The sequence below is a fragment of the Rousettus aegyptiacus genome, unplaced genomic scaffold, assembly GCF_014176215.1.
Source record: "Rousettus aegyptiacus isolate mRouAeg1 unplaced genomic scaffold, mRouAeg1.p scaffold_m13_p_2, whole genome shotgun sequence".
NCBI classification, from domain to species: Eukaryota; Metazoa; Chordata; class Mammalia; order Chiroptera; family Pteropodidae; genus Rousettus; species Rousettus aegyptiacus.
The window spans coordinates 81,190,444-81,217,107 of record NW_023416295.1 but is presented as its reverse complement, the minus strand read 5'-3'; the positions used below and the strand labels follow the sequence as shown (position 1 = coordinate 81,217,107).

General features: G+C 39.8%; 1 protein-coding gene across 1 annotated transcript; it reads right to left on the bottom strand.

The window, feature by feature from the left end:
• Positions 1–8,184: 8,184 nt before the first annotated feature.
• DDX18 (DEAD-box helicase 18) lies at positions 8,185–22,554 on the bottom strand. The gene is made up of 14 exons (XM_016151383.2): positions 22,400–22,554; positions 20,259–20,630; positions 19,231–19,371; positions 17,745–17,880; positions 17,273–17,373; positions 16,952–17,151; positions 16,743–16,857; positions 16,075–16,214; positions 15,054–15,215; positions 14,574–14,726; positions 13,764–13,877; positions 12,084–12,140; positions 11,562–11,739; positions 8,185–9,967 (listed from the first exon to the last, which is right to left on the bottom strand). The coding sequence occupies exons 1-14, from the start codon at positions 22,482–22,484 to the stop codon at positions 9,825–9,827; spliced, it is 2,097 nt and encodes a 698-aa protein (XP_016006869.2). The 5' UTR covers positions 22,485–22,554; the 3' UTR covers positions 8,185–9,824.
• Positions 22,555–26,664: the final 4,110 nt, after the last annotated feature.

Here is a 26,664-nt window from a genome sequence, read left to right as displayed (position 1 = left end):
CCAGAAACATGTATACATTGTTTTATGACTTTTTGATGGCTATAAATGTCACTAGGTGATGCATTCCAAGACCCCCAGTGGATACCTGAAACCATGAATAGTACCAAACTTTATATATACTGTTTTTTTCTGTACATACATACCTATGATAAAGTTTAATTTATAAATTAGGCACAGTAAGAGATTAACAACAATAACTAATAATGAAATAGAACAATTATGATAACACACTGTAAGAAAAGTTATGTGAATGTGGTCTTTCTCTGACACGTGATCCGATAACCAAGAGGGCTGGTAACGACGAAGGGGCTGGGAGCTTATCCAGTGGTAGGTATACTGGTCAGAGGGATGATTCTCATCCCAGGCAGTACAGAGGAATGGCATGTGATTTAATCACAATACTCAGAAGGTTGTGCAATTTAAAACGTATAAATTTTTTATTTCTGGAATTTTCCCTTTAATATTGTCAGACCACAGTGGACCACAGGGGACTGAAACTGTGGAAAATGAAACTGTAGATAAGAGGGGACAACTGGATCTTAAATATGTTACTCTATTTTATTCTGACATAATGTCTCGATACCGAAATCTGATAGTACTCTAATTTTTTTTTTAATTCGCCCCCTCCCACCCCTGACCTAGGGATGTTGCTGTCTCCTCTTAAAAACTGGATCTCTAAAGGCAGAGCATCTCCTCCCACGTGTTTGTGGCATGCACCCACCCCAGGGCTGGCAAATGGGCCGTGGCTCCATGGGGCTCAAATCCAGGACCTTCTACGTGTAAACCCTATGTGCTAACCACTACTCTACGGAACCACCCTTCTAATTATCTTTATCTTATGAAATAACTTCCTCTTTTTGCCTAGATGGCTAAAGGATATTTTCATTTTCTTTACAGTCTGGTAATTTCTTTACAGTATGTCTTGGTGTTGGTAGCTGTAAAGGTTAATTTCATGTGTCAACTTGATTAGGCTAGGGATACCTAATAGCTGGTAAAACATTACTTCTGGTGTGTCTCTGAGGATTTTTACAGAAGAGATTAGCATTTGAATTAGTAAAATGAATAAAGCAGATGGCCCTCCCCAATGTGGGTGGGCCTTACCTAATCCAATGAGGGCTCAAATAGAACAAAAAAAGTAGAAGAATTTGCCCTCTGTTTGTTTTTGTTTTTGTTTTTGTTTTTAGGTGAGGCAACCCTTGGTTGATCTCACAGATTGCAAGGACCTTGTCAGCTTACAGTACTTATTTTTTAAAATTTTTTATGCCTACGGCACCTGGTCTTCCTAGGTGGTCTCCCATCGGATAGGGCTTGTTCAGGGTAGCATGGCTGTAGATGCTCTCTCTCTGAACTGGGATATCCTTCTTCTGTCCTTGGACATTAATGCTTCTGGTTCACCCGCCTTTGGAACTGGATCGAATTATACCACTGGCTTTTCTGGTTCTCCAGTTTGCAGCTGGTATATCATGGGACTTCTCTGCTTCCATATCAGGTGATCTGATTCCTATATGTAAATATATATAAGTGTGTGTGTGTGCGGGAGCCAGCCAGCTAAAGTCGATCAGTACCTGAAAGAGGGGGGTGAAGCCTAAGAAAAAAGAAGATAGGAAAGCGCTTCGGGAGGGCATACAGTCACTGCCGCAACCCTGAGTTTATTTAGCACAGCCTTTATATAAGTTTTTGGATACAATAGCAAAGCACAGGGTACAATATAGTAAAGCACAGGAAAAAATAGTAAGGTACAGAGTACAATGGCAAAGCACAATGTACATTACCATAGGAATGCTGACATTTAGATAAGTTCCTATTCTTTTCTGGGCTGTAAAACATTCCACTATTTTAAAAGGATTTCTTTAGGAGGCAAACCTCCCCTCCATGGTCAGTAACATTTAACTCCACATCCTGCTTCTTAGAACCATTGTTTAAGCAGTCTCAGCAGCTGCTCCATGGCTATCAGCTACGTGACTTCTTCAGTGCCTCAAAATGGCTCCCGACATGTGTGTGCCTGTGTGTGTGTGTGTATCTCCAGTAAGACATGAGAAGATACTCAACATCATTAATCATCAGAGAAATGCAAAACAAAACCACAATGAGATATCACTGTCACACCTACTAGGATGGTTAAAATTGAAAAGTCAGACAATAACAAATGTTGAGGATGTGGAGAAATTAGAACCTTAATACACTGCTGGTGGGAATGTAAATGGTACAGCCACTTTGGAAAATAGACTAGCAATTCCACCCAAAAATTAAATGTAGAGTTACTCTTTGGCCCAGTAGTTCTACTCCTATATTCCCAAGAGAAATAAAAATATATGTTCACACAAATTGGTACGCAAATGATTATAGCAGCATTGTTTATAATAACCAAAATATGGCAATAATCCAAATGTCCATTAATGAACAAATAAATAATGTGGTATATACATACAATAGACTGTTATTTGGCCATAAAAGGGAATGAAATAATGACTCATGTCACAACATGGACAAACTTGAAAACATGCTCAGCAAAAGAAGCCACACACAAAAGGCTTTATATTGTATGATTCCATTTATTTGAAAGGTCCAGGAATAGGCAAATCTATAAAGACAGAAAATAATGGTTGCCAGTGGCTGGGGCAGGAAAAATGAGGAGTGACTGCTAATAGGTGTGGGGTTTCTTTGAGGCAGTGGAAACGTTCTAAAATTGGTTGTGGTGACGGTTGCACTGTAAATATGTGAACAACACTCTATAAGAGTGAATTGTATGATATGTGGATTATATAATAACACATATCTCAATAAAGGAATCAGAAAAAGAGTTCAAAGGGACTACACTCCTCCAGCCTTTAAGACTCCTCTAGCCTTTCGGGCCTCTTGTCCTCACTCACTACAGAGTGGGAAAAACCTCTGATTTCAGCTGCTATTCTCAAATTGGCCCTCTCTTGGTTATTTTGGGAGTTGTTCTGTTCTTAGGTCCATCAGCGGCTACGTTGTTTCCTGTTATTTCCTCCTGTACTTTGCCAATATATAGCAAGCAGGTGTCATAGCTGTTTGGTGCTTTGTCCCATCCACTTGTATTTTGGGATTCAAGGAGATATTTTGTCACCTATTTTTGTTATAATTATTATCTATTGCTTTTAAATTTTGCTCTCTAGTTGCTCTACTTTTAAGCAGGGATTCATAAAAATCCCAAAATTATTATATCATTGCTGCCACCATCTTCCCAGAATTCCTGTAGGAGAGCTTTGTAAAGAGCCCCTTTTTATATGAATTCTAGATATTTTCCCACGGTTTTCCTGTGTGTGTGTGTGTGTGTGTGTGTGCGCACGCGCACACGCGCATGCATGCACGTGTGTGTGCATGAGTGTATTTGTCATTTGAGCTTCTTAGAAGGATGACTTGGAGATGAGGAGGTGGGGGGCCTTGGGGTGATCTGTAGCTTCCTGCACTGTGTTATGTATGAGCTGGCAGCAACACTTTCTCATCATGAAAGGAATTAATTCAGCTATCCCTGTTTTAACAGCCTTGTGGCTCTACAAAGTGATTGGACTTTTGCAGGTTATTATTAATATTTTCTTCTGGGCTTCTTATACAGTGAAATTCAATTTACCTATTGCTCAGTAATCATTGCTATGGTAACCTATTCTGGTATGTAAAACAGTTACTTAGAGTTGGAGAAAAAGGTGGACTGAAACACTGAGCACTCCAGACATTCAATCACCATTTATTTCCCAAAGACACTTGAAAGAATTAGAGGAATAAACTCATGTAGGTACATTGCTGCTCTCTATACATTACAGGTGAGAAAGGGTTTAATCCAACTGGAATTATCAGAGGACAATTTTTTAAAGCAGGTAATGGTGGTAAATTTAATTCCTTGTCACATTGGGCTTTGTAAAATAGTCTGTAATGAAATTACCAGATGTATAATTTGGGGTCAAAATATGGTTTGTTTTAAAATTTCTTGTAGCATTTCATTAATATTTAAACCTCAGTTTCCATAGCTGTGAAACACTGTCCCAAGGCTGAATGCGGAATCCTGAAAAACATGCACATGTACCAGAAGTCCTTCAATTGGAAACAGTATTAGTTTCATAGTGGTGCTGTAACAAATAACCACCAACTTAGTGGTGTAAAACAACACAAATTTATTATTTTATAGTAATCAGGAGTCCAAACAGGGGCTTGCTGAACTAAAAGCAACGCGTTTCTTAGCTTTTTCCAGCTTCTAGAGTCCGCCTACATCCTTTGGCTTATGGCTCCTTCCTCCAGCTACTTCAAAGCCAGCTGGGTAGTATCTTCAAATCTCTTTTTGACTCTCTGATCTGTTTCTGTTATTGAATCACCTTCTCTGATTCTGACCCTTTTGCCTCCCTCTTATAAGGACCCTTGTGGTAGATCACGTTGGGCCGATCTGAATAATCCAGGATAAACGCCTATCTCAAAATCATTAACTTAATCACATCTACAAAGTCCCTTTTGTCATCTAAGGTAATATATTGACAATTTCTGGGGATTAGGATGTAAACATCATTGGGGGATCATTATTCTGCTTGCCACAGACCCCAACATATCATATGTATGTATGCCTGTCCTAATCAGAACCTGTTTTTTCACATGGGTCCAGTGGAGCTAAAAACCTTTCAGACTCTCACGCTGGGAGCACTAGAATGCTGCCTTACTTACACCTTAAAGTCAGCAATGCCCAGGGATGCTCTTATGAGATAAACACTTAAGTATTATTTAGAATGGGGAAGAGGTCAGAAAAGTATCATTTCCAGCTCAATATCCTATAAGCTAGTGAGTTAAAGTACTATGCTCAAGGCTACACATTAGTTCTTTTGTATTCGCTAATGGGACCACCTTTCTCTCCACCACCCCATCTTGGCAGTTATCATACTCTCATCTTCTTTGAACCACCCCAGCTTCACCTCACCGTCAATCAGTGCCTAGAGGACTGTAGTGTCACAATGTCTCTCACATCTGTTCCTTCTTTCCCTCTTTGATTCCTTGTTTTACTTACTTCCAGTTCCACCTTGATCCCTTCCACCCTAAACATTAGCCAGAATGAATCTTAATACACAATCAGGTATTGCATCTTTTTCTGTTGTAAACCAAATTCAAGTTCAAACTTTGTAGCTTGGCTGTCTAGTGTTGTTTCTCTGAGTTCCATCTAGGTTCTTAGCCCATCTTTTAGTGCCTCCCAAAGTAGATGTGCTGTGATAATAGCAGCTACCATGTTGGTCCACAGAATCCTTGTAGCAGCCCAGTGAGGTTGATGGCACTTTTTATTTTACAAGTGACCCAAAGCTGCTTCCTCTCTGCCTTTGCTCATTCTGCTCTTGTGGCTTGAAAACTTTATCTTCCTTCCTCCCCTTTACTCCAGTTAAAGCATCCTGTAAGACTCAGCTCTGATGTCACAGTTTCCCAAAGCTGTTCACAATCATTTAACCCTTGGAGATGGTTATTTTCTCCTTTTAGGACATTGTCCCTCATATTTACCCCATATCCCTCTCATAGCAAGTTTCTAGAATGGAATTGGAATTACCCCTGCACCTCCAGGTTCTTACTCTCAGTAGATGCTCAAAAACTTGTTATCCAAACAACGTTGAGGCCATCGCTCATATAGAGTATTTTATTTTCCTCAATCGAAGCCACCCTGACAGCCGTTATTACCGGAACATCAAGGCTGCCAGCCTCTGTGCCCTTGCCCAGAACTGCCAGCATCGTATTAAGGTTCAGATCTCAGGCACTCGCTGGTTCCTCCTGCCTGCATCTGAGGACAGCAGTATTCCCTCTTGGGGAAAGGAGGAAGGCCTGCCTCAGCCACCTTGAGTTGCTCAGCAAGTGGGAATGTGCCCTAGTTCTGGGCTGAGAACAGTACTTGTCTCTAGGCCAGGCTATTTATCACCCCTCGAAAGTGCTTCCCTTTCCTCTTTGTGACATTGGGATACTCTCCATTTCCCCGGGCTGTTGGGAGGCTTAAAGTTCAAGTTCAGAGAGTATTTAGCTTGGAGCCTGGCCTCCCCAGGGTCATTCCTCAGTGTCCTCCCAAGCTCTGAGAATGATGGAGCCTGGCAAGTGTTTGTCTTTGTTTTTCCCCCACTTAGCTTTCTCTTTACTCTAGCTGGGGAAAGGAGCCATCTACACCCCTCCTCTGCCACAAAATGAAGACAAATCAACCCAGCCTCTTCCCCCGGGTCTAATATAGAGATGCCCTCGGGAATGCAGTGCCCATAGCAGCAGTCTTCTTCAGCCCTGGCTGAAGGACCTCTGCTGGAAGATTTAGGAATCACAGAAAATGAGAGTCCTCCAGAGATTTTTTTTAGCCAAAAGCATCTGAAACCATGATGTTTCAAAGTGTGAGAAAGCAAGTATGCCTTTATGAACATTGCTTCCTTTCTGAATGTCTGTCTTGCTTTTCTGACATTCTTAGTTGATCAATAGTTGTCATGTCTGAGAGCTGACTTCCCAAAGCTGTGTTAAATGTTTCCCATGAAGTATAGCATTAATCCTGTGGATCCCATTACTTCCTCTTTCTGTAGATGAGGAAACGGGAGAGGGAAGTAAATTACTCAGACTGACAGTAAGCAAGGGAGCTAGGATTCACACAGGTTCTGCCTGACTGAAGAAATTGCTGCCCGGAAGGTCCAATGACTGTCAGCCCTTTCCCAGCTCAGACCCTCCTCTGGAGACTGAGTAATGTTAAGGCCATACTTCTTCTTGTCTCCGAACTCCAGATCCAGACCAACTTCTCTATGATCTATCTGTCCTACACTGTGCTTTTTCAAATTGAAGACAAATGCACAACTATTTCTCTCTGGAAAGCCTGAGTCTGTGTCCTCTGGGCCACCCTAGTTTGTGAGTGATCAAACATACTAACACCATTTCACTCTGCAAGATAAGAGCATTAGTTTAGTGAGAGGCTGTATGAGTGTCAATTCTAGACTGCATGTTTCCAAAGCTAGCTGTGCAGGAGAATCATCCAGAATCCTCTGCCCTGCCAAAGGTGTAAATGAGAATCTCCTGGGCATGTGGCAAGAAAATCTTTAAACATCTGTTTATGTGGCATCATGGGCATTTCGAACTCACTTCCCAGGACAGAAGCCTGTCTACTACAGGCAGAGAAGGTTCAATCACTTTTTCATTAGTCAGAGTCTACCAGAATTCAAGGATGCAATTTCCAGGCTTAGAATACAGCAGGAATATTTCTCTATATATCTGCATCTATCCCATGACTTGGATAACATTACAATTGCTTATGATCCTCTCTACTTTCTCTAGACTGTAACCAGGCTCCTAAGACCTCAGCCATAGGGTCATCCTCTGCACAGCTGGTGACACCTAGCAGGCTTTTAATTCATGATTGCGGTTCATCCAAAAGCACTTTGTTGTCCCATGCCACCTAACACTCCATACAAATAGAAGTAGCTTTGAAAACTGCATTAGTTTACTTGACAGCTATCTTAGGAAGGTGCTGCAGGATAGAACTTTCCAACATCTGATCTTCAAAATTGCAAGGGATCCAGACTATCAGTAACTTAGTCTGTACTCCAAAGGTCCAAGCTGGCTCAGAATTTTTGATGAGTCCCTGTACCTAATACTATAGGGTGGCAAACTTTTCGTGTGTGCTGTATATACTAACAGACAGCTAACAGGTACTTTGTGCCAGGCATTGTCCTAAGCACCTTGCATTTCTCAACACCTTACAAAGTATGTTGTACTTTGCAGGCTCAGAAAAGAGGCACAGCTGAAATCTGAATCCAGGTATTCTGGTTCCAGAGCATCATTGAACCACTACATATGCTGCCTAACCTTTCTGGCTAAAAAGAGACAGCTTAATCCCACTGAGTTAATGGCCCCATATATGCCACCAGTAGCTGTGCCTTCTTATGAAAATGAACCTTGCAGACAGTGCTGCCTCGACCTGGTATCTGATTCTAGGTCTGGCTCCCTCACATCTGAATCCTGGCCAGGTTGGTTGAGTCTGGTTGCCTGGATAACCCCAGCTTGGCCCATTCTACCAGCAGAATCTCATACAGGAAGTACCTGAAACAAGCCATTATTATAGTAGGAACGATCTTTCCACCTTCTCTTAAACAGAGACAAAGAAAGCCAGTTTGAGACAAGCAGGTATCTGGAACCCAAATCCAGGCAGATGAAGGAAGAATAATAACAAAGAATATTAAATCAAATACAAAATTGATGTAATTATTTAATGACACAAGAAAATAACATGGTATAAACAAACTATCACAAATGGTGGGTAGAGTATTTCGCTTTTGATAAAAAAAATTAGAAGTATGTATACAAAACACTGGAAGGTTATATACCAAAATATGCAGAGAATGTCTGTTCAGTGATTAGTCTTCCCTTTGCTTTTGTGTATTTCTTGAAGCATGATTATTTCTCAAACAACAAAGGAAAACATGTTACTGGATAGAGAAACAGTTCTTAAATGTTAAGAGTACAGCAATCAAGGTCTGAAACCCAGGACAGGTCCAGTTAGGGTGATGGCGGTTGAGCCCAGCTGCAGAATACCATTCTTTTCTCTACCTTCTGGAATGCTATTATTTATTAGATTGTCTCCTCTACATTTGAGATTCTACATGTACTTGCATTTAATAGAAATCTAAGATTAACTGACATAATAGCAAAACGATGCAAGCAACTTTGGTTTTAAATCGCTACAAAATATAACAACCATTTTGTTGTTATGAAACACTCTAAAAACATAAAACACTTTAAACAAACCAGAAATCAAGAGCTCCTACAACAAAAAACTCCATCTGACTAAACCCCTGCCTTTGCTTCCCTTTCTGACCTCTGTTCATTTTCAATTTTCACTGTAAATCTGTTTCACAGATCTAAAAGAGGCAATTTTTTTTCTCAAAAAGTTGCTTTGCTTTCTAGAATATTCTGCAGTTAGAAGGGCTTGCTAAAATCCAAACTACCTGAAACGAACAATTTGAATGAGAGTCACCACTCTTTGTGCCTAAATTTTTAAAAGTCTTTGCTAAGTTACCACATGGACTACCTTGTACCACCTTGTACAGTGAAGCCTCAGAACTGCCAGAGCACTGCAATTTCCCCTGTGCTTCTTGCACCTACACTGGTGTAAATGAGGCTCAAAAATCTCAAACCTCCCCCAATTCCAAATGTCAGAACCACTAGGGGCACTTTATTCAAATAACAACCATGTTTCCTGTTCTTAAAATAAGGAAACTGGGAAAAAGCTCATTGTTTTAAAAGTCTGGCATATATAAAAATCAATGCCTCCTTTAACTAAAGTGCTTCTTAGGTATTTCCAAAAGCTCTCTACCTTTTTACATGGCAGCATTTTCAGGAGCAGTCAAGAACTACCACTAAGGTCCAAGGAAACCAAACCCCCAAAATAAATAGAGACAATTTCCTGCTTTACCACCACCACCACCATCACCACCTGTCCAGTGTACCAGGTCATCTGCCTTTCACAGAAGGTTTGTATAGCAATCTGTGCCACAAAAATCTTCAGACACCAGGAAAAAAAAATAAAAAAATTATTTGTCATTAAAATAATGACAAGTGAGGGGAGGATTTATAAACTTATAACATTCTATCATCATAACCAAGACCAAAAGGATACTTCTGCTTTGTCCTTCAGGAATCAAGAAAAAATGAACTGTTTTATAATCCCAAAATAAAATAGACTTGCAGGAAATATCAGTGGTCACTGCTTGCAACCTAAGTCAATTTATACTTGTTAGATCAGTCCAAAACCTAAAACTATAAAAATTCCTTTGTTAGAGCAAGGGAAAAAATCCATTTCAGGCCAGAGCTCTTCAAAGTGAAAAGGTGTGTCTTCAGTGAGAGAACTGCCTCCTGTCGGATGACTTCTTACTAATGTGTTTGAAGATTTTGGACTTCTCAACTTTCTTGGTTTTCTGGTAGCCGAATCCACCACCTCCTCCTCTCTTTTTAAGCTTGCCTTCATTACTGTTCACATCTAAAGGTGTACGTTAAGGAAACTGTTCGGTTGCTCATGGGCGCCATTACACCAGCGGGAAGGTGGCTCAATACCTAAGATGGCCGATGGCTCACACCAAAATTACAGTAGAGACTTCCCAGACAGCGAGATCAGCCAAACAGAAAAGTCCCCGCCCTATAACCCCACCGACATCCTGGGCCAAAACCTTTAAAAACCGCGCCTATACCCCGGACACCTGTGACTTCTCTGGCCCCTTTCCTCGGGACCAGAGAACCTACCTTGCCCGCAGACCCTAATAAAGCCTGTTTTATACTTTGCTTTGGCTCAATCTCACCCTCATTCTCGTCTCCTCCGACCGATCAGAAATGAAGCAACACAAAGATAAAACTCCTATCTAACCTCTACATGGAGAACCAAGCAGGATGTATACTATTTTCCCTCTACCACAACTCCTGCCTGAACCATGAAAACAGGTGAACAGGAGCTTATGCAACAAATTTCAGGAAAGGAGTGGCCATGTGACTGTGACTAAAATTAGCAGGTCTAATTTTAAGCCCAGTGTAACGGTTATTATTTTTTCCACACAATGAAACTCAAGAAGATTACTTGTAAGGAGTAGAGATAGATCAGCAAGTTTACAGGAACACATTAAAAAATAGTGTCCAAACAAATGACTTTCATCTCTGTTGATTCAGGAATGCTTTTACCAAATAAAGTTGCTGTTCTTTTCACACGAATCAACATGCAGACATTTGCTCAATGCCTGCAATGGGGATGTCAACCCAAATTTGGTATTCTGATCCAGCAGTCCCCAACCTTTATGGCACCAGGGAACAGGTGCTCCTATGGTAATCTAGTGCCTGATGATCTGAGGTGGAGCTGAGGCAGTGATGCTAGCTAGCATTGGGGGGTGGCTACAAACACATGTGAAGCTTCATTTGCCTGCTGTGTGGCCCAGTTCCTAAAAGGCTACAGATGAGTACAGGTCTGTGACCCTAGGGTTGGGGACCCGTGTTTGAGTCCCTTCAGGAATTAATGCCATTGTGTTAATAAATAGGCCTCAATTTAGCTGCTTTGGTTTCTTGAAAAGAGGATAAAGCACACATCACAAATTGCAACAGAAGCAACTGGAGATATTCTCTTTGCCTTTTATCTTGAGCAGCGCTTCCGCTTTTTCTTTTGCTAATCTTGCAACTTCCTTGTATGAAACCCTTTAATGGCTCTGAGAGGATAAAAGCTTTGAAAGGATCTGTCTTCTCTCTGGCTTGAGGGCATCCTGCTCCTCTAGAACCTTGTACAGGGAAGCCTCAGAACTGCCAGAGCACTGCAATTTCACCTGTGCTTCTCTCCAGAATGCATAGCTCCCTGTGGCTCTGTCGGTCAATTTCCTTTGTCTGTTTTAAGGCCCGAACCATAACCTGTCTTGTTTCTGTAATCCTCACTGATAACTAATCCCTGCCTACTCAATGCTAGCAATGACATGGAGACAATGACCAGACTGAACACCTGGGCCCCCAGCCAGGGCACACACTAACTCAGTGCTAAGCCCAAATGTCCCTCTGTCATGCTTTTGTCCCTTAGTTTCTGCATGAATTTACGAGGAAAAGGATACTCAGATCAACAAAAGGAGGCACCTTGAAACCAAATGACAGAGCCACCTGAGGCAAATTTAAGTTATTAACATCAAAGATCTGTTTCAGAGAATGGGAATCATATGCTCGAATGTATGACTTATATGCTTCCTGAGCTGACTTATGAAGAAAGTAGTTCTTTTCAATCAATTTTTCAAGCTGAAACAGAAAGAAATATTGGTTTTAATAAAATAAAAAAGCAGACTTCACATATATTACAACACAATCATCCTACAAAAAACATTTGTCCCAATACACTTTTTCCAAGCTTTGTAATATTTGCAGAGTCACGCCACAGCAAGAATAATTACAAAGTTCTTGTATGGCCTGAAACAAGGTACAATTATAATCAGTACAGCAAGAAACCTGAGTGATCACACAATCCAAACTTCTCATTTATAAAAAGGGAGACTCGGAGTACAATGACTGCTAATGGAAGTCTATAGAGGCAATGCTGGGATGAGGCACAGAGGCTAGCTGCTTCCTGCCAAAAAAAAGCATACCTGAGATTGAATGTCAGAAATTTTGGACCAGGAAAACTCAAATTCACTTAATGGAACCTAAAAAACAAAAGCATGAAGATTATATTCGAATAGATCAACATTCAGATGCTTAGGTGATAAGTGACGAGTGTCCTATCAACAGCCGGGAAATGATGCAGCTCATTAGACATCAAAGAAATGATGGGATAACCAGGCTTGTGCACTTTCCTTGGCACAAACATCTGCTCTATCTTGTCTTCCAATGCTAATGGAAAAGTCTTATCTTATTCCTGTGAATTGTTCATAAATTGTACCATGGAACTTTCCTAAAAGGAAAGGTGAGGACTTGGACAGGACAAGTCAATGCAGCCCTTTTCTCTGAATGAGGATCTCTGTAGTGATGAAGTAGCCTGAAGGTTCCAGTTGGAAGGGACACTAGCTCTTCGCTACATATCAGGAGCGCCGCCGTAACACAACATTGCCCTGTGACTGGGGTTTGTGACACCAGAGGTAGAGGTCATGACGATGACCACGAACTCCTGCATAGGCAAGATTTCTTATTAGCCACTACTTATTAGATAACTGGAAAAGTGTCAGATCTTTACTAGGTGCTGGGGTGAAAAGGAGCTATTCAAGCCACGGACCCTGCCCTCGGAGGACTTGCAGTCTTGCAGGGGAGACAGATAAGTGATAAAATGACAACTCAATGAGCACTCCCACTGTGGGACCGGGATAGCAGGATATCAGTGATGGCTTCCCGAAGAGAAAAGAGCTGGCTGAAACCAGAGGCAATCTAGAGAACCAGGAAAAGGGCATTCTAGAGAAAAAGTGCAAAAGCCATAGGGCAATTCCTAAGAACTATACCTAGTTGCCAGGTGGAGGAAAATCCACCTGGCAAAGCTGCCAGGGAAGCCAACAAAAAGGCAAATGTCAGGGAAGAGAAGGCCTGATAACTATTCACAAGATCTAGCAACATTAATAATTCTAATGAAGTCCGTTTGGTGGGACGGAATAAGGCCAAATTAGGGTGGGTTGGAGGACAGGGTCAGTGGAAAATAAATGGAGAAAATATAAATCACTTTTCAAAATGGCAGACTGAAGAAATGTTACCAGGCAGTAACTACACTGGAGGTGGTGGCAGGAGAATAGGTTTGAGATGAAATTACTTTTTTTAGTGAAACTTCAGATGGTAAAGAGCTAACTGCAAGGGAGAGGCTGAAGGTAAACCACAGAATCGATGAAGAAGGGACAGGGGGAGGAAGAAAGGGTAGGGTGAATAGGGATCCCCACTGCCTTGGGTGGGGTAAGAGAGAAAGCGGGATGAAGAGATGCAATGAAGACTGCAGGAAGGAGAGAGGGAGGTAGAGATGACCAGGTGTGAGGGAACTTCAAAGTAGTGGAGGTGGTTTCAAACAGGTTGTAGGGAACGGGAAAAAAGACTGGGGACATGAGATGCACTGCTGAGCAACACGGAGCTTAAGAATTGAGCCATATGGGTATTTTTTTCCATCCACATTTCCCGGGACAAAACCACATAAAATCTCACTTGTTTAACCACTATAATTGTTTCAATAGCAATGTAATAAACCATGACTTCTTGGACACATCTAAAAAGTGCTCAAAGCCATCTGCATTGGCAAATAATTCCTACCAAGAGGTATCTGATTCCCAACTTAAGATCTTTCAAGCAAGGATCTTTACCTTAGATTGCTTCAAGTAACGAAGGAAACCCAATTCTTCAGGGCGCAAAATGAGCAAGGCATGCCCTCTTCCGTTTAGGCCTCTGGCTGTTCTACCCACACGATGAATATATTCCTTTGGTGGTGAGAGAAAACCTGAGTTAACAGACAGGCTTCCATGGGAACTTGTGGCAGTTTGCATTTCTGGACTTGCATGGTAGCAGACAGAAGCATTGTCAGTGCATCTGAAAGAGATGGTGCCCCTCCCCCAGGGCTGTTCCCTGAAGCAAGACCATCACTCCTTCTACATGCACCATCCCCAAAGACGGAAGCGGGCGATGATTGAGGCCGAAGGAAAGCTGGCCAAGATATTCACATTAATTCTGTGATCTAATAAAATGACCAGTGTATCTCATCCTGAAATGGCTTTTTAAAGCATGTTTAAACGCTGGCCGACAATTTATATAATCTCTTATTTGTTGAAAATATTCAAAACTTATTTTACTACATATACTAGAGAGACTTATCTCTGTAAGTAAATTTTATCTCCTTCTGATACCTACTGCTCTTAACAAATTCCACACATGTAACATTCCTAAGTCCCACTGATGCTTCTCGAATCTCCTTACATACCTCCTTTTCAGTCTAGTAAAAGCCCTGAATACTATCAGCACCAAAGAAATACTGCAAAGTCACTATATAATAAAACATGACTTGAATAACTAAGGAATAAACTTTTGAAAGTGAAATGTGGTATTTCTCAGGGAATATGGAGAGTAAATGCACTCATTAATGCGGAGCCATTCTAAGAAACCCCAAGGATGCCAGGTACCTTGGGGTCATCTGGAGGGTCATACTGAACAATCCAGTCGACTTCAGGAATGTCCAGCCCTCTAGCTGCCACGTCTGTGCACAACAATATCCCCGTATCAGCATTGCAGAACTGGAAGAATGTGGTCGTACGCTTATTTTGCTTCTGCCTTCCCTAGAATCAAATAAAAACATCCGTTAGAGCTGAAAACTTTTGTGAAGTCTAGATGTAGAGCCCCCAAACTGTGGAGTTGTGAACCTACTTTATTTCAAGTTCATTCCCTGGCTTATGTCCTATTTTCTCAAGTTGACGGCCTATCTTATTCCTTTGTGGTCCTCACCCCTCCACACTTAGCAAAGCTCCCTCCATATAGGATCAATCACCCAATGTGACTGATCTACTAAGAACTACATTTAGAGGATAGTTACACTTCAAACCTCACAATCTGTATAACCTGATAAACACAACTTGTTTTTAATGAAATTTTTCATAATCACTTACATGAATGGCCAAGACAGGCAAATCGATATAATTCAGCAACTCGTAGTGGTATTTCACAGACATACAGGATGAAAAGAAGACCATTAGTTTCTTCTTCCGGTTCTTCTTAAGGAACGTAAAAAGCAGGAGGAATCTCTTTTCAGAAGGACAAACAACATATCCCTAGAAATAGTTTAAATGGATAGAAAATAACCAAATGGAAATTTTCAGCTGCATGAGTCAATATAATTTGATAAAGAGCACAAACATCAAACATACACTGTCATGCCTTACCTAAAGTTATTGCTTGCATTATAACAATGCATTCCTAAAGTAAGACTAATTTAAGCTCTTTTGATTCCTATAATTAACTGTAATCACTGGACACTAAATTCTTCTCATATTTCTGAGATTACAGATTATCAACAGTTCTTCAAACCACAATATATTAATACCTCTACTAACTGGAACCCTCAAAACATCAAGGATTTTTTAAAAGGTCACTATACAAACAAGATCTTAAATAATCACAGCTTAAGTGCACAGTCCTAAACAATATGATAAAGCTGGGTCAATAGACATCTAAAAACTAAATAACCAATGCAAGATTTTTAAACTAACTTCTTGCAGAATGTATTTTATTCGTCAAAAGACTCAACCTTAAAGTTCTATTTTTAATCAACCTAGTTTGGATCTTTCTCACCTCACTTCCAATTTTCCACAGCTGTGTGCCTGAAACCAGTTTCTTCATCTTCCACCTCAATTCTCTTCTTAGAGCAAGAGATTATTAAACAGAATTTTTTTTTTTTTTTTACTGCCATCTGTAAGTGGTAGTGGTTAACAACTCCTCCACGTGGTAAGTGGTATTAAGAGACTTTAGAGTTCAAGATACTTATACCAGGAGAGCCAGAGACCCAATACCCAATTTCATTATATTTGAATTAAAGTTTAATAACCCACCTGCTTTCTGGAGAATCGTCCAAACAAATATAAGGAAACACCAAAGAAGATCCTTAAAATTTAAGATAGCAACAAAAAATACCTGTTCAAGACCATCAACTGTTGCATTAGCTTTATCATCATCAACACCAACATACAACGGCTCCTTTTTCAGAGAAATCCTTGCCAGGTCTTCAACTTTTCGAGTTTGTGTGGCAGAAAAAAGCATGGTCTGTCTGCGTGCTGAAACAGATACATATAAAATAATCCAAATCTTTCGAGTACTCTTTAAATTTGCTTCACAACTATAAATGCTCCTAAGTATCAGAAATGGGAAACATGCTATAACTACAGATATTAAGGGAATATCATGAACAACTCTGTCTATATGCTTGATAATTTAGACAAAATGGACAATTTCCTTGAAAGACAAAACTGCTAAAGTTCACTCAAGAAGAAATAGAAAACCTGAATAGCCTTGTATCTACTGAAGAAATTGTATTAAAATTTTTATGTAAAGAAAACTCCAGCCCCAATAGCCTTTAAAGGTAGATGAGACATGCATAATAACCTCTAAAATGGCAAAAGCACTGTATTAAGTTACTAGTAAGTTTGATGTTTGTATTGCAAAGTACCTCTAAGTTTGACTGGCACAACTGCTTTACTTAGCCGTATTAAAATTCTGGTATTAATAGTTTTCATATAGGACAAACTCTCTCACCTGCTTCCAACAACTACTTTGCAAACCACATATAGATACTACCCACTTACTTGGCAGAAGTTTAATAATTTGCTTTAATTCCTCTTCGAATCCAACATCCAAGATACGATCAGCCTCATCAATAACCAGACACTGAAGGTTTTTATACATAAACCCTGGAGTATTCTAACAAGACAAAGGACAAAGAAAACATAGTTGGCTGTCAAGTTTGTTTCACATAAGACTATGAGACAGGTACTACGTAACCGTGTTCTCTTACTTGCATATGGTCCAGGAGACGGCCTGGTGTAGCCACAATGATATTGATACCATTAGCAAGTTTCTGTGCTTCAGCAGATCTGTTACTGCCACCCATTACTAACCCATATGTATGAACATGATGTGTCATTAGCTCTTTAAGAACACCAAAAGTCTGCATAGCCAGTTCCCTAGTAGGTGAGAGAATAAGAATTCCTGTTCCTAAAAAGCAAAAAATGATACATGGTCAAAGTCAAATTATAGTTATCACCATGCATCTGAAACAGATACAATAAACTATAATAAACAGACATTGGCAGAAACAATTGGATCAAAGGCTTACCATTCCTGGGCATAAACTTTAACTTAACAATGAGTTCAACTGCAGGGATGAGAAATGCCAGTGTTTTGCCACTGCCTGTTTTCGCGGCTGCTAGAAGATCCCTAAATATTAAAAATGGAAAGGAGAGAGAGAGAGATTTAGTCTACTCGTTCAATAAATACTGAATAGCTACATGTGCAATAACTCATTTTAGGAACCAAGGCTAGGACAGGATCAAGAAAAATAAATTTCCTGCCTTCTCTAGCACTGCAATCAATCAGCTAGGTTAAATAATTAAGAAATAAGAATCATGCTTTAAAACAGAAGTGAACATTTTCCTTCAAACATCAGTAAATAACTTAAAGCCTTTAATGCAGGTTGGATGCATAACCTAACACATGGAGCAAATTCAACAGAACATACTGGTATTATCTTTCTAAAATACTGGCACTAAAAATAGTTACTAATGGCCAAAAGTCAATGTTAATCATACCTGCCTTCCAGAAGTGGTCTGATACTTTTATGCTGAATTTCAGTCATGTTTGTAAAGCCCATTTCTTTTATTGCCTTCAGAGTGTTCTCATTGACAAGATTAGATAGAGAAGCAAATGAGGTATCCTCAAAAGCTCCTAAATGAAAGATAGTTTATTATTAGCAAATTTTTCTTTTTTAATAGCTAATTCAGCTAAAGTTGTGTGAATTAGTTTTGCTGACTGAAAGCATTACTGGGTTGGAGTCAGGCTTAAAAGAGCTTCTTCCACTAACACTAAATCCCAACCAGTCCTATGTAGTATTAAAAAAAGACCCTATACTTATAAAGTTTCTCCAGTGCTGATGACTGTGTAATTTAAAGTCCAGAGCCTATAGTGTTAACTAATTAATAAAGGATGGACAAGAGGTACAACCAAGGGACCAGTATGAAATGAAAATATCCAAGCTGGGATGGAACAGCAGTTCAGACACTGGGGATAGGAGTTCAGAGAGAAATGAAATGTTTAAGAACTCTAAATAAAAAGTGAAAATAGTCAGTATAATAAAAACTGACTATGAAGTCAATCAAAAAAAAAAGTTACTTTTACTTTAAAAAGACAACCAAGAATCAGAATTAGCCACAGACAAACCCACATATCAAGTATGCAGGGGAAGGCATCAAAACCAAGCACTCCAACACATCCTGGCTATACCTCCAGATATTGTCAACCTTGGCACTACTGACATTTTGGACTGGACAATTCTTTGTTGTGAGACTGTCCTATACACTATAGGATGTTCTGCAGTATCCTTGATCTCTACCCACTAGATGTCAGTAGCCTTTCTCCCAATTCTGACAACAAAAATGCTGGCAGCCAACCCTCATAATTGGCTTGAGATAGAGGAAGGAGATTCATGGGATGCTAGACTTTCAATGCTAAAACTAGTTAAGTTTTGGGCAAACCAGGATGAGCTGAGGGAAAAATTACCCTAGTTGTGAGCCAGCGCCATAACCTCTGCAATTCTGATTAAGCAGGTCTGGGTTTGAGCCTCAATATTTTAACAAGCAAAAACTACAAACCAAACAACTCAAGTAACTCCTTGATATTCCTGGTTAGGAGCAACTATTCTAATCTAAACTCCTGACTTTACAGATAAAGTAATGTTAATTCCATCCTTCTTAGTAACTAAGCCAGCATTAAACCTCTATTCTCCAGAATTCTAGGCCAAAGATTTTCCTACTACAATAGGGAATAAGCTTTAGAAAATGACAAACCAAAGGAAGAGAGGACCCCAGAAGCTGTATGCATTATCAAAATATTTAGTATCAAGAATAAAAAAGAGGAATAAAAACTAGAGAAACAATAAAAACTAAGGCACACAATGTGGAAGATAATGGTAGCATTTAAGATACGAAAACATTTCTTGTTGATACTTTTTCAAGTAAATGTCACAATGGAACCTCAAATCTTATACTCCAGAGAGGTATAAAATTTTCTGGAAGTTACCTGTAAGTCCCAGGGGCAGGCTGGGCACTTCACTGTCCCCTTCTTCATCATCTGGCTTTTCCACACTGTTTGCTGTTTTTTCAGGAGCCTGGATACCATCTTCAGACACCTCTTTGTCTTCAGTTTTTGCTTTTTTGGTATCTTTGGTTTTAAAGAACAAACCCCCCGACCCAATTTTTTTCTTAAAATAAAAATACCAAATACGATCACAAAATAAAAAATGTGTGCTGAAGAGGCATATTTTCAAAAGTTTAACACATTTCCAGTTTTAATTTCCTAAGAATGTCTCTTTTATTACTAAAGATTTGGTTATATTTAAAAAACTCAGGGGGACATGCAGATTTGCCAACAAACTTTTTTTTTTTTTTTTTTTTTAGGATTCTTAATGTATTATACCATCTTAAGTGACTAAGACATTTTTACAAAAGATGAACGATTTAAGTGTTCTAATTACACCAAGTTCTATATACTTCACTGAGAAAAAAGGGCTTATGATTAATGTTTCTTAAAAAGCTCCTAATAAGCACTAATTTTCCCCCATGCCATTAAACATAAGTTTTCTATAAAAGCTTATTTTGTTTTAAAGATGAACAGAAATACCAAAGGTTCTTTATGTTTTTAGAGATAGACTACAAAGGTCTGAGAAAGTAGCCCAGATTTCTTCAGTGTCAGTAATTCCACAATTCTGTATGCTATTAGGTAAATCTAAAATATTACGCCACGGTATGTTCTGTTTATCACAAAAAGCTCAAAAAATTTTTTCTGGACTTCAAAGGAGATTCTTATTTAAGTATGAGATTTTATTAAAGGTTGTTAGGGAATGTAAAAGCATGACACATTGCTCGATAATTTGAGAAAAATTAAAATCCTTCCTGACCCCTTTTCCTTTAGCTCCCAGGCTAGTTCCTGGTATACTAGTGAGTACTGGGGATTCTTGCATGTTATACAGACACAATAATAATAGAGGAAAGGTAGAATGACATCTGTGAAAAAGTTCAACTTAAATTCAAAGAAAATGAAGTACTTACCAGGCTCAGCATCATCTACTATTTTTCTCTTTTTCTTCTTCTTCTTCTTCGATTCTGAATTGGGAGGCTGTGTTGCTGCTTCCCCATTGATTAATATGGTAGACTTTTTGGATTTTTTAACCTTTATGTTTTCCACTGTTTCTTTAGATATATCCCCATTTTGGACTTCTGATAAGCCCACATTCATAGAACGCTTTAAGGATTTTTTAACTTTTCTACCTCCCACTGTTTCTTCAGATGTATCTCCATTTTGGGCTTCTGACAAACCCTTATTCATAGACTGCTTTAAGGATTTTTTAACTTTTCCACCTCCCACTGTTTCTTCAGACACATCTCCATTTTGAGTTTCAGACAGGCTCACATCTGAGGCTCCTGTTTAAAAATAGAACCCATTGTAACAAAGAAGGGAAGGTTTACTCAGAGACATTGAAATCCCAAATGAGAAATTCCATGGTTTCCAGAACTGAATGATTTAGCTTTTACTTCCCTTTCATATATAGGAAGTCCTACTTAATATCGTTAATACGTTCTTAGAATTGCAGTGAAAAGGGCATATAACGCCAATTTTACCATAGGCTAATTGATATAAACAAGAGTTAAGTTCCCATGGCATCTCATTAACATTATAATAAAATGATATTGAACAAAAGATGTTATTCGAGGACATGCAGAACATTATTAAAATCACTTGCAATTTTATGCTGTTCTACTATGAGACAAGTAAATTTCCTTTAAGGAAAAATGCTGAAAAAGAGAAAGCTGCATTTATTTCTTAACTTCCAAAAACCATATCTCTGTCCTTAAGGAGTTAAGAGTCTGGGACAGGAAAACTTCATGAGGTCAAATACTTAAATAGCTTGGGCCAAACGATGGTAGTAACAAAATATACATTTTAATATTAAGTATTACGATTGATATATTAAAAACAACTTACATCTTATTCATACAACTACTGCTTTTCATATAAATACAACTTCGAAAAATGCACCAACTTTCCTAGATGGCAGTGAACGGAAAACTGCTGATGAAACCACTTTTTTGTCTCAATATTAACCATATATAAGATACCTGAGAATGTCTTTACAAAAGCTTCCATATTTATATAAAGAAAAAAATAACCGTCTTCTGTTACCTCTAAGTTGTTAGTAATGCTGCGTTAGTCTCTAAGAACTGGAAATATAAGGGAACTTCAAAAACATTATTCCTAAAAAACACAAACCTTCCCTCTCCTCCAGGATTTCTTTCCATCAACTAATTTCTGTTGAAAAACAACTGGGGTAAGGCATCAGGCCTCCAACACTGCCTTCAGGAGTTTACATGTTATTATATAGGACCCCAAAAAGTTAACCTAACAACTTCAAGATCTCCGGTTTACCATTAAGAAGTTAGGACTGTAAATAAGGTAAGTAAGCAAGGTGGCATTCAGGTAAAATCCTTTTCATCCACGCCTCCGTCAGAGATGAAAATATGTAAAAGCTATTAAGAAATTTATAACCTAAAGTGGGGAGTGATGGGAAGATAGGGCACCAGAGAGGGTTAGTATCTGACGTGTGCACAATACACTTTTAAGAGCTGTAACTGTGGAAGGGGAGCGGTAGAGGAAGGAAGACGAGAGATGAGAAGAGACGCGGAGAGAAGGGGAAAGCAAAGATATCAGGAAAGCTTTGTGAAAACAGTGAAGAAAGCAGACATTAAACAGATGAGGCAAATGCCAACTGCATGAAGATAAAAGTTCTCCGTGTCTGACTAGAAATGGGTGAGGGGGTGATGAGATGGGACCTGAGGGTGGTAAGAGTGTCAGAGTAAGGAGGCGCGGAGGTGGACAAGGCTGCTTCAGCCGGAAGAACTACTAGAAGCCTGGGAGGGAACTCAAGAAACCTGCTGCTCTAACTCGGTAGGAGAAACTGACGGTCAGATAGGCCAGGGGCAAATGTGAGGCGGCGGGATCCGACCTGAGGCTGCCCCAAACTTCCTTTTTACTCCACAAGCACACGTGCTCTCAGGAAGGCTGCCCGCGCCACACCGCAGCCGTGGTGACACTCAAACAGCGCCGCTCGGCCCCGCGATCGCCGCAGCGCGCCACGGCCCACGCGTGGGCTTCCTCAGCAACCCAGGCTGCCGTGAAACTTAGCGCATCTCACCCTGTAGCTTTAGATTTCGTTGCCGCAACTTGAGGTTCCGCTTCTCGATCTTCTTCCGCAGGAGTTTCATCGGTAGATGAGACATGTTGTACAAGCGCCTCCACTGAGGCGCCACTGCCCGGGGTGACGTTACTTCCCTTCGGGTTGCACGTGAGCGGCTCGGCTAACCGGAAGTACGTCACAGGAAACGCTCGTGGCCTATTGAGTGAAATCGCGTCCCGGGTGGAAATGCTTCCGGGCGCATTTGTCGTGCTACCCTTGGCGACTAAATTTTTTTGCAGCGTCCCCTGGGGGCGTGGAGGCCCGAGCTTGCGCTGGGTTCACACTGTGCCAGAGTTGGCAGCACCTGTGGGCGATTGGGAGTCCTGGTAGAATTTGAGTTAACCCAAGAGGAGACTGGAGAAACAAATCCCAGTGGAAGGCCTTAGGGAGTTTCCAGTTTTATGTTTTTGCCCTCTTTGGATCTTAGATAACTTGGGAAATTGACTAAAACCCAAATTTTATTTACGTGTTTCCAAACTTGTTTGTCCACGTTCCTTAGTGTGACATACTTTCTATGCCACTTGTTTCTCAGGGACATATAAATATGACGTTTCTCAAACACCCTTACTCTTGTGTTTCACCCTGATATTTTTCCTTCCATTCCATTGATTCCATCATAAATTATTCTGTCCTTAGCCATTAAAACTTCACATTGCTATGCCTTTAACTCGATTTCATTGCAGTATTAATGGGTTGGCTACCGTTTCAAAAACAGACTTATAAATCCCAAGCATCCATAGACCCTCTAGGAGTCCAGGACAAAAATTACACTTTGGCTAGATAGTAGGCCTCTTACTTTACTTATTTCCTTTTCCTTTTCCTTCCCTTCCCTTCCCTTCCCTTTTCTTTTTTCTTGTCTCCCTCTCTCTCTTTGTGGGGGAGGGAGTGTGTAGAGCATTTAATTTAAAAAAAGGTTACCGACATTTAAAAAAAATTGGGATAATTCATATAAAAATTGATATTTTTCTTTTAAAATTTGCCCCAATTCCCCTTGGCAGTAACCAATTTGTGCTGAACAATAACAGGAGGGGTCAATGAAATCTGGATTAATATGTTTACTTGGAGTGTCAGTGTGATTACTGGTGAGGATTATATATGATCATAGGGGAGAAAGGAGAGGAAGAAACTTGGGAGGGAGTTTAAATAGAATATGAATGAATTGACTGAGAAATCACATTGAATTGGGCTGAACGACCAAGACAAACAAGTAAATTGCGATGTGCCTAGAATGTTAATGATTAGGCGGGCAAAATGATGAGTCAAATTTAAACTGGTGCTTGCTCCCACACAGTCACAAACATAGATACACATACATACACACATATACAATAGGTTAAATATATATGTGTAAATATATACATACAGTATATACATTATACTGTACATATTTTTAATTTTTTGTATATTATTGTATTTTGACATCTAAAAAGACCTTTTCTGGATGAGGAGAAATTTTTCCTCCAGAGACTAACCAATTCTAAGAGGTAGGGAAAGACTCAGTCAGGAACATGCCTTTGATATGTAAACTAACCATTTGTTGGAGGAGGTCTTTGACCCACCAGTTAACCCTGGAGCTGGACTGGGGCATTAAGGCAATTGGAAGCTCCTCACCCCTTTTGCTGTTCCCACAGTGGGAATCGTTTTCAAGGATGCAGACTTGAGAGAGCAATATGTTGTTGAGACCATCTGGGTGGTGTAAGTGACAAAGCCCATTAAGAGCCCTATATAAACTTTTAAGACTCCTGTGAGCAGGTGCACAGATCTTTTACACCACCTAAGACAAGCCTCCTGAGTAACTTCCCTTGTTTAGTAAACCGCCACCTACCATCTGAAGTGGTTTTCCCTTTCTTTGGTCTCTCCTTGCTCTCCATGTGTGGGGCCAGTTTCAGATTTCACCTGGAGGAATCTTGTGGTTTCAAATCAACGCCAATCCAGGGCCATACTTCCTCTATCTGACCTGTGCACCCCAGGAGGCAATATTACTTTGCCTTACTCATCCCAGGGTCAGGTAGTAAGCAACTAGGGATCACTTCAATAGTTTAGGGCCCACCTAAATTACTTAAATTAGCCAATCTAATTTAAACAGTTTACCCTCCCCTGCCTTGCCTGTCCCAGTGGAACTTCAATAAAGGCTGTGGCCTTGGCTCTCCCTTGGTTCTGTTCCCTCTGCTTCCTAACAGATGTTGGCCTTGCCAACGTGTTTTCCATATGGCCTTGTATGGCATGGTGTGCCTTCTCTTTCTAGAACCTGTGAGTATAGTAATACTTGTTTTTCATGGGCCTCTCCTGTGTCTCCTTTTGTGGCCACACCTGACTTACCATCACATGAAAGAGCATAGAACACACAATACATACCTACTTCTATCTCTGTATATGTACATATATATTCACATGATTACACACCTGAGTATCAGGCCCATAACTTTGAAATTCACATCCATTACTCTTAGGTGTAACAATTAGCATGGGTTCCATGTAGAAAGTCCTAAAAATTAATATACCCTTTCATTCAGCATTCCTGGGAAGTGCTGTACTTTGTTTTCTTTTGGTTGTAGCTTTCCATTTAGAGTACCTTATAATTGGTGCCTATTGCAATAGCATTTCTTTTTTAGCTTTCCATTTGTATTTCTATTAGTTGTTTGTATATATTACTCTTTTCATTAAAGTATTACCTGTTTACCACAAAAAAATTACTATTTCCTTTTTGTTGTAACTTAAGTTTGTGGGTCTGAGAATGCTTTGGTAGTAGTAATGGAAGGTACTCCCTTTTCTCTAGGGTGTGACCTTTTCCTGCTAATTGTGAGATTTGGCAGAATCATTTCTATAAGATCATGAAACTCACAGCTTAGGTATGTTCAAGATGTTTAGATCATGAAAGCTGGTCCTTTAAAGCATATAAAAAAGAATTATTTTAGGGATCGATAGCCTTTTAAGAGTCATGTATAAAGCTACTAATGTCAATTTTTCTGGATTTTATAGGAGAGGAATGAGAGATGATAACTTTGGATCGCTCTCAAAATTGAGGCAAATGGGAGTTATTTTAGCAGAGTGAATTTCCAAGACCAGGTCTGGTAAACAAATGAGTATCATTCAGAAAATATTTGTAAGGTTTGGGGAGGTGGCAATTAATAATGTTCCTCTGAAAATCTCATTGCCCCTTACTACTGGAGCCCATCTTACTGAATACATCTATTCAGTATATGTTTAAGTCTTTATAATTTCTTGTGTGGACTTTCCATCCTAGGCATTTCCTGCCCAGAATACCTTCATTTGCCAATTATTCACTCATTTAGCAATTACTCTTTGAACATATTTATGCTAGGGGTTTGTGATAAGTGTATGCTAAGTGCTGGGAATAATAGAAGGATGGATAAGATCAACACAACTCACCCTCATGGTAATAAGGGAAGCACATGACAGGGCAGTACCTTTTCTGGGAATGCATAGGGTTGGGGATGGAGTCTTTCATTCAATACCCACTGTGCACCAGGCACTGAGCAAGTGGCAGGCATAGAGAAGGGTAGATATGCTGCCTTTCACCTTCTTACTAGAAATATTTACACTTAATATGGGCCATGCTTTGCCCATGCCATTATTTCCATTTCATTTGACATCCTTAAACCTTAGACAAGTGCTTATAAAATAAAAAAGCAGATTGTGAATGGTTTCTTTTCATTCAAAATAAAAAAGTCTCACATCACTGGGAAAAGACATCTGCCTATTTCATAAATCCTTTAGAATCTGAGGAATAAATAACTGACTCATTCTCTCCAATCACTGCCTTAGGACTCTTGAAGTAATTTTCTGGGAACTTGTAAACACTAGTTTCTATAATGTTAATCACTCTATAGTGTGAGGAACTTTAAAAGTGCTCTATTACTTAACTAAGTGGGGTGTTGCTCCCTTCCTGGGGCTTGACTTTCTGGGACCAGACTCTGGTTCTCTGTATTTCTGCATTGTACCAAGCAGATGCAGGTGCTTAAGAAATGTCTTCTTCAATGAACTCATGGATGTGAGAATGAGACATCAGTTGAGGAAGCATCACTCAATTCTCTGAGTCATTATTATTGTAGTGGTTCTAGGAACTGGAGGGGGTTCAGATAACATAACATAAAACTTTCTATCAAGGAGTGTATTCGTTTATTACTTTCAAAGAATATCTGTTCTGTGCCAGGTACTGTTTTGGGCCCTGGGGATCAGTAACGAACAAGACAGGCAAGGTC